The sequence below is a fragment of the Cervus canadensis genome, chromosome 17 (genome assembly GCF_019320065.1).
Source record: "Cervus canadensis isolate Bull #8, Minnesota chromosome 17, ASM1932006v1, whole genome shotgun sequence".
NCBI classification, from domain to species: Eukaryota; Metazoa; Chordata; class Mammalia; order Artiodactyla; family Cervidae; genus Cervus; species Cervus canadensis.
In genome coordinates, this window is record NC_057402.1 from 57,740,889 (window position 1) to 57,758,560 (window position 17,672).

Consider the following 17,672-nt stretch of genomic DNA (forward strand, 5'->3'; position numbering starts at 1 on the left):
AAACCAGCACAGCAATTCAGATGATCAGCTTTGAAGTTATCTGCATTCAAGTGATTCCACTCATACCTCTGATGTTGTGGGAAAGCTCATATTCTCTATGATCCTCACTTTGATGCCGAAGATCCCATAAGTGTATCGTGAAGCTTTAACAGGTTGAAGCTTGTGCGGTGCCTGCATAGGGAAGCATCAACCATAGCATCAGTGATGCTGAGGTAGGAGGTAGATAGGCCCCAGGGAGAGCAGCCCCAACTGCTTCTCTGATGACCCTTCGAGATGATTGGCCAGAGACAACCTAGAAAACTGCACCCATAGAAGCCCCCCAAGCCACCCATACTGTGGGCAATTCACACCAAGTTCACTCGTGTGCTCTTCCACACATCCTTTGCTTCTAACAGTGTCTCTTTTTCACAATCTTGGTTTCTTTGCTGAACTCTTTCTTCAAAGATGACAAGGACCGAGGTCCTTCTTCCAGCCATTTCACCACTAGAATCAATACTAGGCACCACTTGATTGACTGAGCACACACCTGCCACATATCCAACACTATTCTACACAAGTAACAGGCTTTCCATGTACTTACTCACCTTCCTCACAACTGCCTTCAAGTTAGCGCATTCCTGCTCCCCATGATCCAGACCACTGTGCTGAGATCACTGTCTGGTGAAGTGGTGATGTCAGGGTGCTGAGTCAGTCTATCTGACTCCAGAGTCCTTGGGTTAGACACACAGCCTCATAAAGAGTAGTTTTAATCAGCTATAACAAAAGCAGAAAGTTAAACGCAGCCTGAGTCCCTCTACTCCTCTTTCATCCATTCCTCTCACAAAACAACGTAAGCCCAGCAGCTAATGAGGAGTTTCTGCCTTACAAGTAAGTGGTTTCTAGCCTTCTGGTGTATGCCACCAGTTCACATGACCCAGGTCCCCCATGACCCCAAATAGTCACTGCTCTGGTTGATGTTAGGAACCCAGGACTGCTCCAAGGAACAGGAACGGATCTGTTCCTGTTACTCCGGAAGTAGCAGATCTTAGAGTGCACTTTTGCTTGTTATACCTCCTACTAGAAGTTTGCATAGCCACTGTTGTCCAAAACCCAAGGTGGTGACTAGCCTGCATGGGCTCCTATGGTTTCATCAACGAAGCGGGCACAATGCCCTTGACTCCACAGCCACAAGTAACTTGACTTAGGAAAATAAAATAAAGAACTACCAGTTTTCCCCTCCCACTGATACATATTCAACCTGAGCTGATGACCATCCCAAAACATTCTATTGAGTGGACCTCAGGATATTTATGGTCGGTGTGATGGCTAATTTTATGGGTCATTTTGGCTAGGATATAGAATAGAGTTTAACAATTGTTATGAGGCTCCCTTTAGATGTGATGAATATCTATAAGCAACTGATTTCTAACAATTATGCATTTATTTGGCTGCATCGGGTCTTGGCTGAGGTCCGCGAGAACTTGAGACGCATCCCTGTGCCTCAGGGACTGGCTGGTTGTGGTGTCTGGTCTTATTGGCTCCACAGCACGTGGGATCCTAGGTCCCCAACCAGGGATCAAACCTGCATCCCTTGCATTGGAAGGCAGATTCTTAACCACTGAACCACCAAGGAAGTCCCAATAATCTGCTAATTTTAAGTAAAAGAGATTATGTTCAATCATCAGAGCATCCATCAGCTCCTGCCTGAGGATGTCCTGCCTTGCAGATGACAGCTTTGCCTCATCAGTCTCCACAATTAAATATGTCAACTTCTTGCACTAAAGTCTTTGCCTCTCTGCTTATCTACCTATCCAGTTACCTAGCTCTCTAGCTATCATCTATAGGTTTGTTTCTCTGGTAGAACCCTGGCTGATACAGTGGGCATCTACAAGCACCAAAACCCTCTCTTGCCAATATTGCATTCTTGTACCAGTTTGCAATGACTTTTTACCAATTGTGACCCTGCATGATTAATCTGTGACTCAGAATAAGAGAGTGGTAAGGTCTTTCAAAAGAAACTCCTGGAGTCTGAGATGCCCCATCACCTCTCGCTGGTGGATTAGTCAGTTGCCATAGAAACCTTCCGGTCCCAAGCCTTGAGTCCATCATAGCAGGCAGGGAGAAGGGAGCCTGCAGTGTTAGTGTTGCTGCCGATGTGGGATTTCAGTGCTGGAGAAACTGAAAAGTGGGGCTGAATGGAGCAAGGTGGGCAGGAACGAAGGAATCTAGGACACCATTTTTGTTATCAACCTTGTTATAATGTCATTGTTTCCTGGTGGGCTCCTGAGAGAGGACCAAAGGGCTGAGTGAAATAGTGACTAGGTACCCCTGCTGTCCGCTAACTGTGGCTCTGATGTCTTCAAGAGTTTTTCTGTCTCCTCAAGAGTATTCCATATCATGCCCATATATATACACAGCAACATTTCAAATGTCTAACCAGATTGAAAGCCACTCTAAGAAATATGACCTCAGATGTTTTATTAATGACTGGAAGTAGTCCTTTTGCCCATGCCTTACTTTTCACAAGCAAATGAATTACCCACATTGATCTCCACCACCAAAAGAAAAATAATTTTTGCCTCTGCCTTTGCATAGAGAAAGTACTGTACAATACACAACTACAAATGTGTGTCTCACTATGTGTAAAGTGAGTATATCAATATAATGTGTTGACATATATATTATATTCATGTTCAATTGTTTGACATTTAGGTAGCTTTTAATACATCTTTACAATTTTTGAATTTTTAAAAAACATTTTAACAATTTAGCCTGAAAACTCAACAGAACAAAACAAGGCCAAATTTCTGAGTGCTAAATAAATTAGGTAATAATTTACAAATTTAATGAACAGTTTGTAGAGAAGCACAAGGTTGAGAAAAGAAATTTCATTTCTTCCTAAAATTTGTCTTTTGCATGGGCTTGAATTTCAAAAGCTATTAAGCATTGAAATAATTTTTATTCCTATGTATTTCATCATCTATGTTTGTTCAGCTCTTTTTAATTTTATATTTTTAAAGGGTAATGTTTTGCATTTAATAGCTTAATACTATTTGAGAATTATACTTTTAAAACCTCATTTAAATACTTTATTTTCTGGAAAACGAGCATAGCTTTCTACAACTAAAACATAAATCTTCTTTTAAGTTTCAAAAGCATGTTAACTGGCATTTATGACCATATAAAAAAGAAATTCGATTCAATACTCTTATAAACATGATTCAGCCATTTCTAAAATTCTAACACATATCAAGAGAAAAATGACCAAAACTTAATATGTTCTGGGCTTCCCAGGTGGTTCTGTGGTAAAGAATATGCCTACCAAGCAGGAGATGTGGGTTCAGTCCCTGGGTGAGGAAGATCCCCTGGAGAAGGAAATGGCAACCCACTCCGGTATTATTACCTGGGAAATCCCATAAACAGAGGAGCCTGGCAGGCTACAGTCTCAGTTCAGTCACTCAGTCATGTCTGACTCTTTGCCACCCCATGGACTGCAGCATGCCAGGCCTCCCTGTCCATCACCAACACCCAGAGCTTGCTCAAATTCAAGTCCATTGAGTCAGTGATGCCATCCAACCATCTCATCCTCTGTTGGCCCCTTTTCCTCCTGCCTTCCATCCTCCCCAGCATCAGGGTCTTTTCCAATGAGTCAGTTCTTTGCATCAGGTGGCCAAAGTGTTGGAGTTTCAGCCTCAGCATCAGTCCTTCCAATGAATATTCAGGACTGATTTCCTTTAGGATGGACAGGTTGGATCTCCTTGCAGTCCACGGGACTCTCAAGAGTCTTCTCCAACACCACAGTTCAAAAGCATCAATTCTTCTGTGCTCAGCTTTCTTTATAGTCCAGCTGTCACATCCATACATGACTACTGGAAAAACCATAGCTTTGACTAGACGGACCTTTGCCAGCAAAGTAATATCTCTGCTTTTTATTATGCTATCTAAGTTAGACATAGCTTTTCTTCCAAGGAGCAAGCATCTTTTAATTTCATGGCTGCAGTCACCATCTGCAGTGACTTTGGAGCCCAAAATATAAAGTCTCTCACTGTTTCCATTGTTTCCCCAACTATTTGCCATGAAGTGATGGGACCAGATGCCATGAACTTCCTTTTTTGAATGTTGAGTTTTAAGCCAACTTTTTCACTTTCCTCTTTCACTTTCATCAAGAGGCTCTTTGGTTCTTCACTCTCTGCCATAAGGGTGGTGTCATCTGCATATCTGAGGTTATTGATATTTCTCCCAGAAATCTTGATTCCAGCTTGTGCTTCATCCAACCCATCATTTCTCATGATGTACTCTGGATATAAGTTAAATAAGCAGGGTGACAATATACAGTCTTGATGTACTCCTTTCCCAATTTTGAACCAGTCTATTGTTCCATGTCTGTTTTTAACTGTTTCTTCTTGACCTGCAGACAGATTTCTTCGGAGGCAGGTCAGGTCGTCTGGTATTCCCATCTCTTTATGAATTATCCACAGTTTGTTGTGCTCCACACAGTCAAAGACTTTGGTGTAGTCAATAAAGTAATAGTAGGTGTTTTTCTGGAACTCTCTTGCTTTGCCTATGATCCAACAGATGTTGGCAATTTGATCTCCAGTTACACTCTATGGGGTCACAATGAGTAGGACATGAATTGGCAACTAAACAAGATACATTTTAACTGTGGTGTACCTTTTGCATATAACTTTTTGCTTAAAACCAAAAGTCCCATTTATTTATTATGCACCAGATGAGAATTAGATATTTTGCACATTGGTCAGCTAAAACTTAGATATTGAAGTCCTTAATTATTTAATTAATACTATACCTTTTCCAATTGGAGGGGCTTGAAGTTGCTTTCAGTGATATATTAAAATTCATCTAAATAGCCAATTAAGAAGTAGGGACTTTTGTTTTCAGTACTGAGGGTTTACTTACAAGCAATCATATATTATATCACAAATACTATCTCAATATTATTTAAGTCTTACAACAAATAATGACTGCAAGGTTTCCTTATTTAATTAATGCTTCATATTATCTCAGAAAGAATTTAATGTGGGTTATGGAATGTGTGAACTTAAGTCTCCTTTTGCCCACCATATCTCAATTTAGCTTGCTGTCTAGAAATAATTATTAACAACCCCACTTCACTCTCAAAAGTGTACCCATTAAGAGGACAAATCAACTGGCTTCCCTACTTACAGGACCTCATAACATATACCAAGATTTAAAAAAAAAAGTAAAAACGGTGGTACGAAGGATAGTTTGAACCAGTTGTTGCTTTCAGAGAACCAGTAGGATATTTACAAAAATTTTTACACTCCAAAAATAAAACCTTAACAAATTGTCCAAAGTATAGTGTGCAATAGTCACATTCATAGAACACAGTAACATAGATAGAAACTAATCAAAATTTTATGTAAAAGCAGCATCCACTAGAAATTAGAAGGTAGTCTTAAAAGAAATTATTTCTGTATCACAGTGGAAATCAAAACAGCAGTCAGAAAATAATAATAATATTCAGAGTAATAAGCAGATTTTTAAAGACAGATGCAGCTCCATATCCTAAATGTTTTCATTATTAAGCAGAAATAATAAACAAACAATTAAGCAGAGAATCTGGTTACCATATTTACTAAAAACAACTAGATATCCAAGGAAAACAAGAGGAAATGTATAACGTTAAATGAACTAGAAAAAAAATCCTTTTTAATGAAAATTCAAGAGATAGCTTGTTTTCTCCTTTTAAAACACCCACCAAAGGATATAGCTTAGCCAAAGAAAAGTGAGTAAAAAGAGATAACTTATAGTATTAATAAGAACTGGAAAATCACCCCATTACTGAGATCATTTTGCAATAGCAGACAATGCGCAGAGTTAGGCACAACTGAAGTGACTTAGCAGGCGCAACAGCAGCATGGGCAATTCTGTCCTAAAAAATAAAGTAATGCGAACCTAACAAAAAGTTTTGTGGGGGAAAAGTAAGTGTTAAGATTTGGATAAAAAGAAAAAGAAATATGAATAAGCCAATAGCTATACAAGAAATTGAAAATATTGGGGCTCTAACTCTAAAACTCAAATTCAGATTTTTTTTTTTTTGCATCCCTTCAAACTTTTAAATTCTTAGACTTCAGATCATGATTATGCCCCTATGAACTTGTCCAGAGCATAAAAAAAAATGAAAACTCCCTACTTATTTTCCCAAAGCATACACAACCCTGATCTCAGACAACACAAGTTCCCCATATACAAATTCTAAACTTGTTTAATTCTAATCAGTACACCAAACATAAATTGGGCTTACTAGATAAATGTAAAGATGGTCCAAAATTAGGGATCCAAGTTAACATTTATTATGTTAGAGAAGAAATCCCATGCAGGAATCTTGACAAATGCCAAAAAGTTATTTTGTAAAACTCCATACTTTTTCATTTAAAAAAAGAAAAAATATTAATTACTAACACAAAATACTGATATTCCAAGATAGCTTATAGAATTTCTGCAACCAACCATGAAATGTATGTCTGATGATAGAATATGAAGTGTATTCCCATTGAAATCTAGAACAGGTCAAACACGTACATACCGAGGATCAGAGAAATATTTCAAGAAGTAGATAATGGTGATTGTTGAGTGTTGAGGTGTTTAGACAATTTTTTTCCCTTTAATTATCTCTATTTTCTAAACATGTTACAGTGACCAGACTTCACCCTTACAATGATCTAAAAACTAATCTTTCATTAATAATGTACAAATAACTTCTTAAAAAAAGAGAAAATAAAAGATGGTTAAGAACATACAATGGAAGCTTATATAAATCTACCTACTATAAAGTTTGATGTCATCCTGTAGGCAGGGCTGATAATCATTAGGTATGAACTAGTATAGCCAGACAAGTTGTTAAAGCGTGTAATACCTCTGTATTAGAGGAGATGCCTGCTTCTCAGCTCCCAAGTGCTCCCGACCAATGCTCAAGGTGCTGGGACGCATTTCTAGACCACAGCTTTCACTGGCAATGCAGGTTTCCTGCCCAGCATAGCAGGAGGCCTAGAAGACAGGATTCCACCCATAAAGCCAGCAACCACTCTAAATAGACCACAGGACTCGCATCACTGGTTGTAAACATTTTGAACCTCATCCTTATCTGTGAACTTGCTGCGAATTCTGCAACAGTCATGCAATCGCATAGCATAAAAAGTTAGGCAATGTCCAGGAAGTATAAACAAAATATAAGCAATGGCTGGGCATAAATGGTATCCCTGATAGGAAAACAGAAATCACTGTTGCTGTCTCGGTCCCCACCAAATCTCCTCACCCAGAGTGCTCTAGTCATATAATCAGCAAGAACCGCACCGGCATGCCTGCCCTGCGTTCACAGGAATTATCAGGGAGCTGCTTTTTCACAGCATCAAAGTCAAGCCGTTAGTATCACACCCACATCTTAGTGTTCTGCCTACGTCAGGGCTGAACACATGAGACTCTCAGAACATACACAGTGTCTTATTTCCAGTCACACACTATTTGTCATATCACATCTGTAAGTGCCTTTACTCAAGCACTTTATTGCCATCATCTCTGGATTCTCCAGCCATACGACAGCTATTGCCGCATGCTCAGTTGCTAAGATGCATTCAACTCTTTGCAGCCGCATGGACGGTAGCCCACCAGGCTGCTCTGTCCACGGGATTTTCCAGGTAAGAATGCTGGAGTGAGTTGCCATTTCCTACTCCAGGGGATACTCCTCGCCCAGGGATCGAACGTGTGTCTCCTGCATTGGCAGGCGGATTCTTTACTGCTCTGCCACCAGGGAAGCCCCAAACAGGTATTATTGGTAACTATTTTATCCTTTTATAGAACTTCGGGCAGAGGCATTAGGTAGCTTGTTCAAGATCAGAAAGAACGTTCAAAATGAATTCTGACTGCCACACTTTTAATTCTTTAAAATTTGAAACCCCGATTCTCTTGATCACTCTGCACCTTCTCAAACCCCAGCTGTTGCCACCACACTCCCCTGCCTTCTCACGGGTGATGTGGGGATAAGCCTTGCTTAAAGCAAGTCCCAGGTGTGAGTGAACATCTTAAGATAAGGATGGATGGTGCAGGGAGTCGTGGGCTCTCATCTCTGTTATGAAACAGTTTCTGCGCCAGCCTGTTTCCCTTCAACTCTCTTCATCAAGCAGACCGTGTCACAACCCGATTCCGAGCGCCCTGTCAATGGAGATGCAGCGTGGAAACGGTTCCACAGCTGTGAGGGCAGAGGCCCCACGTCCCGCCATCCTGAGCAGGTCAAGCATCTTCGGGAAGGAGGCCATCTGCCCATCTGACCTCGGCCACGCCAGCCGCGCCTCCCGGCGCAGGGAACAAAACGTCGCCTCATGTACTCCTTTCATCGACCATGTTTTCCTTTACTTTGACGTCAGCTCCCAGATTGCCTGCTGTGATGGGTACACCTTTTGTATTTTCTTTCCAGTCACAATATTGCTTCAGTCATAACCTCGGCACTTTGAGGAATAACTGTCTCTGACAAGGGGGTGAATCACTGACAGAGTTGATAAGCATTACACACAGATGACAGAAGTCAGGACATATCGGATTACTGCTGTGAATATAATAAAAGAAAGACTAAACACTTTGGCAGCTCAAAGACAAGCCATTTCATAACTCTCTAGTGGGGCTATTATCTTCCATTTACTGCCACTGATAACCAGGTTGTGACTGTCTCTCCGAGATCTAGTTTCAATTCACTTAACACATTGCTGACCAGACAAGGTAGAGGAGGCAGAGACGATAATCAGGATTTGTTTTTTTTTTTTGCTTTTTTTGGCATTTATTTTTAAAGTTTATCTTCTGCATCCCCCTTCCAGCCTGATAAGGTCCTTCGCGAGGGGGCTTTAAGCCTTCTTGGAGAAGGCTGAGTGTGGCCACAATCCCTTTAATCTACACCTTTCTGTTTCCTTTGAAGCCATCCTATCCAGCAGGGAAAGTGACAATCCACTTTCCCCACTTACACCTGGGTCTAAAAGCCTGGTGCAATAAACACCCAGGCTATTTTTACCTTTCGAGGCTCTGAAGAGATAAGATTATGATTTTTTTTCTGAGCTAGCCTGAGCCACCTGAAGAGACAGATCAAGCATTGTGTTCTCTGTCAGCAGAGACAGCCATGCAGCAGTGAGGATGGTATATACACCTTCAGAATTGAATGCAAATTGTGTTTATAAGATGTCAGAGAGATTTTGTTTCTAAATATGTGTATGGGTGCTAAGCCGTTTCAATTATGTCCAACTCTTTGCAGTTGCATGGACTATAGCCTGCTAGGCTCCTCCAGGCAAGAATACGGGAGTGGGTTGCCATGCCCTCCTCCAGGGGATCTTCCCCACCCAGGAATCGAACCCATGTCTCCTGCATCGCCTGCATTGGCACGTGGGTTCTTTACCACTAATGCCACCTGGGAAACGCTGTACATATGTGTGTGCTGTCGCTTCAGTGGTGTCTGACTCTTTGCGACCCCATGGACTGTAGCCCACCAGGCTCCTCTGTCCTTGGAATTCTCCAGGCAAGAATACTGGAGTGGGTTGTCATGCTTTTCTCCACGGGATCCTCCCTACCCGGGGATCAAACCTGAGTCTTTTATGTCTTCTGCATTGGGAGGCAGGTTCTTTACCACTAATGCCACCAGGGAATTATATTCACTGCCCTTTAATAAATCATTATAGAAAGGAATATGAAAAAGAATATATATGTATATGTAACTGAATCACTTTGCTGTATACTAGAAACACACAAATATTTAAAAAATATTTCATATGACCTATAAGTTTGAGAACTGAATCCAAAGCAAAGTTGGCACATGACCTCCAGGACAGAACAGAATTAAGCTGTAGCTTGGGGGCTTCAGCTCAACCTTGGCCCCACTCTAACAAGTTTGTTTCTGAAACCCAAAAATGGGTGATGCTGAGTTTGATGATAAGCTTTCTGCTCCAATTCTGATGGTTCAGAGGCTACAGAAAGTACTCCCAGCCTGCCAGGTGAGGTTTTCTCAATAAGTACACTTATAGGCAAGATAAATGAGATCAAGACTGACAACAACCAGATCCAACTGACATGCGGCAGGAGATGTTCTGTTTTGCAACCACACAGCATCCTCTGTAAACTTGCTCACGTGTCTCCTTGATGCCTGAATCAATGTGAAGTGGCCACTGCATAGTCAGCATGGGGTTTTTACTAACCAACACTTGGAGCTTCGGTGCAGGTCACAGAATTCTGAAAAGAGAAAATATATGTGAATGATTTGTTTCTTTCCTTTTGGCTTTCCGTGTTGACCACTGCATTCAGATGAGTCTTATGAACAAGTTGTATGGCATGAACTTCCACATCCTGTGCTTCCAGATTCCAAATCCCAGGGCTAGGCTGCAGTTAGCTCGGAATCGTTCATCTCTCTGGTGAAGAGGTTTCGATCTGCAACACTGCCTGGGAGTTCAGCTGCCAGTGGGTGTCTTCAGACCATAAGAACCATGGAGGTTAAGGATGAGAAGCACCAGGGTGGGGATACACACTAAGTGCCAATCACCAAACACATCAACCTCAAAGCAGGCCTCAGAGATAAGAATGATCAACCCTGTTTTAAGGAAGAAGTAACCCAGATTCAGTGTTTCCTAGGGTCCCTCAGCAAGTAAGTGGCAGATTCATGTTTGAGTTAATGCATCTGACCAAGGTTCCTAGGCACTCCTCTCAGCCCACCCTCTCTATAGGGACTGGAGTCAAAAAGCTCGCTCTCTCCCATCCCTCCATCTTGCAGAAAACGATCTAGCAAATTAAAGAGAAAAATTCATCCAGGGCAGCAGGCTATAGTACCAGGAAAAGTGTCAGATTAGAAAAAGAAGTTAATACACGATCATCATCACCTCCTCAGTCAATAAGCAAATATTTATGCAAGCAGTCCAAAAGCAGCAATTAGAGACATTTGGCCACAGGCAGCAAGTTCTTGACCTTGGACCCAGGAGGGAGTTCCATTTCTCTGGAGGAGTGAACCTGAGAGTTGAGCGTAGAGCTGCAGTCTTATATTAACATAAAAAAAAATTCCAGGAAAGCCCTCTGGACCGAAACTCAGTATTTGGGATACATGAGTGGGATCTTTCTCTTTTTAAACTGAGGTTCATGGTGGGTGAAAGTGGGGCAGATGAAAATGACCTGAGTATGCTTGCTAGGAAGTGGATGTATTGTTGAACCAACTATGCAACTGACTTTGTGTTTCAGCTGTCCCTCCTGTAGACCACCAGCCCAGCTTTTGGGTTGTACCTGGAGGTCAAGGTACCTTGAAAGTTAAAAGAACTTTATAGGGACATAGAGTCAGTAAGGCTGATAAAATCTGTTTCTAGAGATCTTCCCCCATATATGCTCCTTATGCATTCTACTCCTCCTAGATAATCAATAGGCAAACTATATTCAAAGTATTATGAATTTCCTGCTGAGTGCTACCTATGAAAAGTATTCCTGTGATATTTAGATATGATGGCCTTATCTTTAAAGTCATTTATCCAAAGAATTTAAAAATGACCAGGACCCTTTCCTTTCAGCAGCTGGCGGCGGCAAGATGGCCTTGCAAATTTCCAAGAAGAGGAAGTTTGTCGCTGATGGCATCTTCAAAGCTGAACTGAACGAGTTTCTTACTCGGGAGCTGGCTGAAGATGGGTACTCTGGAGTTGAGGTCCAAGTTACACCAACCAGGACAGAAATCATTACCTTGGCCACCAGGACACAGAATGTACTTGGTGAGAAGGGCCAGTGGATCCGGGAGTTGATTGCTGTAGCTCAGAAGAGAGTTGGCTTCCCTGAAGGCAGTGTAGTGCTTTATGCTGAAAAGATAGCCACAAGAGGACTGTGTGCTATTGCCCAGGCAGAATCTCTGTGTTACAAGCTCCTAAGAGGCCTTGCTGTGTGGAGGGCCTGCTATGGTGTGCTGCCGTTCATCATGGAGAGTGGGGCCAAAGGCTGCGAGGTCATGGTGTCTGGGAAACTTCGAGGACAGAGGGCTAAATCCATGAAGTTTGTGGTTGGCCTCATGATCCACAGTGGGGACCCTGTTAACTACTATGTTGACACTGCCGTGCGCCATTTGCTGCTCAGACAGGGTGTGCTGGGCATCAAGGTAAAGATCATGCTGCCTTGGGACCCAACTGGTAAGACTGGCCCTAAGAAGCCTCTGCCTGATCACGTGAGCATTGTGGAACCCAAAGATGAAATACTGCCTGCCACCCCCATCTCTGAACAGAAGGGTGGGAAGCCAGAGCCGCCTGCCATGCCCCAGCCTGTACCCACAGCATAATAGGTCTCCTTGGCCGCTGGATCTGAATGTTGCTCTGCAAAGACCTTTAATAAAATCTTTTTAAAAGAAAAAAAAAAAATGACCAAGAATGTAGAGTGTGGTCCAAGGACATGACCTCCATAGTGGGGCAGTCTTACTCCACTATGATTCCCCACCTACTGCCCAAGGATTTGGTGGCTGCTGCTGCTAAGTCGTTTCAGTCGTGTCCGACTCTGTGCGACCCCATAGACGGCAGCCCACCAGGCCCTGCCGTCCCTGGGATTCTCCAGGCAAGAGCACTGGAGTGACTTGGTGGAACAATGTACATTTCTCCTCATGAGTTATCTCTCATACACCACTGGGATAATGATAGTGTTTTTATGAAGTCAATTGAGCTTCTAATGTCATTTAAAATCAGCTCATAGTAAACTCAATAAATATAGGCTATTCTGATTATTGTTATCATTATTACAGTTAGTTTGAATACTTAAGCATGACATTTCTGCAGCTTCTCCCATAGATTTTAGAGTTGATGAGATGAATATTTGGCCCAGACTCAAAAAACATGGGGTGAAACTACAGAAACTAAAGCTCAAGCTTTCCCATCTATTTGCAAATGTACTTTTAAGCCTTACAAGAAGCTAGTGTCCTATGAAATGGTCTGTGTTTATGGATTAGCTCTTTAGTCATGACTTTCCTGCAAACACTGGAGCAAGTTGTTATCAGCTGATATACTCCTCTAAGTTACAGTGAGTAAAGTCAGCCAATAAAATTGTTTAATTTTTGATCATTAGGAAAACATTCTTTTTGGATGACTCCAGAAAGGCACAATTTGTGGAACTAGTTTCTGAACCATAAAACTGTTGATCCAGGATTTTACAAAATAAAATAATTTTATGGTCATACAAAGAGCCAGCTCTGTCCTCAAAATATATTCCTTTATGTGACTTAAAAGTTAGAAATGGGTTTAGTTTGAAATAAAAGAAGTATATTACAAAGCTTCAGAGGATTATTTTTAGAAATGCTTACTTACTAACTTTGGAATCAAGCTCTATCAATCAAACATAGATGGTTTGGGGTGGAAGTAGTTAATAGGATGGTCATTATACCCATAATTGTGAAAGATTTCTGCACTCTGAAAACCATTTTCTTAATTATTTTAGGTTAACACTTGTGTCCGTGGCAGGGGGAGGGAAGGGGCATGTGTAATCTGAAACCTCAGATATGGTGCCTGGCCTGAATTGAGATAACATTAAAGATTTTATTGCTGATACATTATAAATTATTTCTATTACTGTGGTCCTGTGGGTATTGCATTGTCAGTGCACTTTGCCTATTACCTCACTTAATGTTATTAACACACTTTGGGGTATAAAATTACAGTTTTATCATGGAAACCTTAAACACTTACATCCAAAGTACTGAATCGAGTTATTATCTTTACTGACCAGACCCATTTTATTGTCATTTTATCACTCATAAAATCTGAGATTCAATTTGATTTAACTGTTAAGTAAAGCTTGGTCTCCATGAGTTTAAATCCAGATGTAATATTAATATATTAATATATAAGATGACTTCATTTTATTAAAGGTGAGGTAACTTAGAAAACCTCTTTTAATGTCGTTCTGTAATCAAGAAATTTAACCTGACCTGTCTCCACTTCTGTTTCACCAACATCAACAAAACTTTAAGAGGATCTTCTTAGAGGATGTTGAGCACCGTCTCTAACCTGCTTCTGACCTTTATTAGATGCCCGGGAAACATTAATCAGCCACAAAATGGCATCACTCATCACAGCGTCAAGAGGCAATGTCCAATTTAAAAACAAAAGAACACTAAGAATTCATCATGTTAAAGAAACATGGGCTACACTTAAAAAAAACTTAAAGCAGAAAGTTAAGCACACCATTTCAATAGCTCCTAAAATAACAGAAGGGGGATGGGCTTCCCAAATCAATCCATCAATCAGAAAATAGAACACTACAGATAAGAGCACCGATCCTATAAAAGTTTTTCTTACAAGGAACCCTTCTGGTCTTGCCTCTAAGCTTCCAAGTTAGAAAGAAATTGTTAGGCAGATTTCATTGAAAAAAAGCAATTCTTGTCTTGTTACATGAAATGCCATCTTGATATTTTTTAAAGGAACATTTTAAGAGATATTTGAAATGTGCTTACCAGTCCATGGTAAAAAAAAAAAAACAGTACAAGAGAAAGTTGTTTAAGTCTAGAGCCTTTCTGTACAAGAGAAAGTTGTTTAAGTCTAGAGCCTTTCTGTTTCCTAAGATTAAGAATTGGGGCGAGGGGGGCGGGTGGGTGGGGGGGGTGCGGTGTGCAGGGCTCCCCTCCTGGGAATTATCATTTTGAGGTCACACTGCAACTTTGTAGCTCTGAAGAGGAAGGATGGAGCAGAGATTCTGGTTGGCCAAATGCCTCCTATTCCGACCTTTAATTTCAGCACCTCTAAAGAAAAAATAAAACCTACCTCATCAAGCTGCCAAGGACTTTCATTATGAAAATGTCTGGCACATAGAAGGTGCTCAGTAAGCAATCTCTCAATCATTTTCTCTATTGCTGTATTATCATATCAACATGAAATATGGCCCTAGAAGACAGTATGCCATTACAACGCTACACTTAGAACCACAAATAGATGGAAAGATAGCCAAAGGGTAAGGGGTCCCTAAGGCATAGTTTAGTGCATGGGAACCAATGGAACATAGTTTCCTGAGCATTGGAAAAGCATCACACACTAATAACTGCATTTTTTAAAACAAAAATCTTCTTCCATTGGAGAAATTCTCAAGTTACATGAGGTCAAGACTTGTTGTCAACACAGAATCTCGAGGAAAATGTTTGACACTTGTCTAAGAGTCAGCTTTGAACAAGATGGATTATCTAGTAAAGCAAGCAAGCAAAGAATCCCCTGAAATTGGAAGAAAGCATGATGGGAGTCATATTAAAGCAGTTTTACGTAAGAATAACAGCTGGAAGAATGGATGGGCTTCACTGGACATGCATGGATAAAGCCAGACTGGCCTTTGGAGGTCATCAAATTCAGCTCCTATCTTTGTATTAATAGGAAAGGAAATGCAAGCTTAGCAAGGGTTAGAAATTTGTCCAAAGTCACACAGCTATTTAATGGGAAGACCAAACCATGCTTCCTGACCCCCTATGCAGTACCTTCCCTGGCACTGTGATGGCCCCTGACTGGGAGGAGGCTGTCTGTCCCACAGCAAGCTGTGAATCAATAGAGACTGTCTCCAGAGCTTAGCCTTCTGGCTTTATGCACTTTTCCTGCAGTAGCCATTGACTGAGCTTCTGCTAGATGGCAGGTTATAGGCTGTGTGCCCTGGTGAAGTACCACCAAACCAGCTAAAACATGAGCTTAGATGGTCTTGTATTATCTGTTGTCTGCAAGAGGACAGATAGATGGAAGATAGACATATAGATCACCTCCTCCTGTTTTCTCCTGGAAATGAGTGAGACCCTTCCTTGGACAACTCTGTCTTTTCTTCATTGTGGGGAATAGCCAGCCTCTCACTGCTTCTTCAGGTGCTTCCTCCCTCCACCCAATAGTTTTTAGCTGCTCCTTTTGAACCCCATGTTAAAGAAGTGACAATGTCCAAAGATTTCTTAAATCTTCTTCTATATTTATCTTGCGTCTCTCTATTCTTTTGCACTGTGTTCTAATAGAAATGTTTCAGAATGAACTTTGAGTTCAATTCATTTCTCCTCAGCTGTGAGGAGAAAATTATTTACTTAAATAATTTATTTATTTACTTATTTACTTAAAATTTTAAGTATTTTAAAATTTCTCAGATTTTTGGATGGTTGTACTTTATGGATGTATCCTTTTCCATGACTCTCTAAGAATATTAAATTAACACAAATTAATGTACATAATGTGTGTTTATATAAATACAATTAATATAATATAATTTATAATTAATGTTTGTCATATTTTACATTATAATAATTAATTATATTAAAGTCATCTTTATGTGATTAGCTCTATTTCTCATACTTTTGTCCCTTTCTTTCTGTTCCTTGATAATGTCTCTAGAGATGATTCTCTCCTTCTACAAGTCTACAAAATGAGAACTATAATAAAGAAGATCAACTACCTCTCCTATCTCCTCCCCTTGCTCCATCCCTCCTCTGACTCTAAGTAATATATATTTTTTTGGTTTTGGTTTCAATCTAACCATATATACATATATTATATATACATGTAAATATAGTATATTTATATTCATCTTCCTTAGTTACTACAATATCTAAGTGCTATAAACACTTTCCACCAATTTGCTTTTTTTACTTAACCACACATGCTGAGAATCAACCACAAAAGTATATGAAGCTTATTTCCCCTTTCTTGTTATGACTGCACAGTATTTTACTGTATGGATATACTTTAAGCTTTATACTTTAATAAACCCCTTAGAATTTTTTTTTCTGGAAACTAATTATACTTGTATTGACACCAACTACATGACTTTTCTCAGTAGCCATATGGGAATGGATAAAATGGCTTGACCCAAGACAACACTGATTAGACTTACTGATTTACTTTTAATAAAATTAACCTTACTCCCGCCTCGCCCCCTGCCAAGCTTATAGAGTTCATAATGGTCAGAAACTACTACTACAGATAAAATATTCACAAATTTGAAATCCAAGCTTTTGCTATCCTCTCACACTGTGTCTGATGAACACTAATTTCCCTATCCTAGCATCATTAGTTTACAAACCTTAGGGCTACCAATTCCCTTCTCATTTACCAAATGTCCAATTTCCATCAGTTTCAATGCACACCAGTATAAATACAATGACTATTTGCATGAAGTTCAGTATTCTACAGATCCCAGAGTCATGGGATTAAACCCAGAACTCCACCTTTTATGTGAACTTCGGTGGTACCATGGAGGCCAAGGCAATTTAATTTAGGTTAACCCGGAGTTGTTTCATTTGTAAGAGAACTGACCTGTAACACATTTATTCAATTCTCTTTAAAATGGTGAAAGTGAAAGTCACTCAGTCGTGTCCAGCTCTTTGCGACCCCAGGGACTATACAGTCCATGGAATTCTCCAGGCCAGAATACTGGAGTGGGTAGCCTTTCCCTTCTCCAGTGGATCTTCTCAACCCAGGGATGGAACCCAGGTCTCCCATATTGCAGGCGGATTCTTTACCAGCTGAACCACAAGGGAAGCCCAAGAATCCTGGAGTGGGTAGCCTATCCCTTCTCCAGGGGATCTTCCCAACCCAGAAATGGTGGTATACCTTTACTTTTCGCCTTTCAGAAGCAGTGGTTACATAAATGGAATATTAAATTAAGTCTAAAAATGTAGGCCTTAGTCAACTTTCATTATGTTTCTATATATGATCATGATAAAGGATCAGGATATC

At 40.5% G+C, this 17,672-nt stretch overlaps 1 protein-coding gene across 2 annotated transcripts; it reads left to right on the forward strand.

The window, feature by feature from the left end:
• Window positions 1-352: 352 nt before the first annotated feature.
• LOC122455088 (40S ribosomal protein S3-like) lies at window positions 353-12,304 on the forward strand. Of its 2 annotated transcripts, XM_043489950.1 has the most exons (3): window positions 353-373; window positions 992-996; window positions 11,550-12,304. In XM_043489950.1, the coding sequence occupies exon 3, from the start codon at window positions 11,552-11,554 to the stop codon at window positions 12,281-12,283; it is 732 nt and encodes a 243-aa protein (XP_043345885.1). In that variant the 5' UTR covers window positions 353-373; window positions 992-996; window positions 11,550-11,551; the 3' UTR covers window positions 12,284-12,304. The 2 variants fall into 2 exon arrangements, with proteins under 2 accessions (XP_043345885.1, XP_043345884.1); XM_043489949.1 differs by lacking the exon at window positions 992-996 and having other exon boundaries at window positions 359-373; window positions 11,551-12,304.
• The last annotated feature ends 5,368 nt before the right edge of the window (window positions 12,305-17,672 follow it).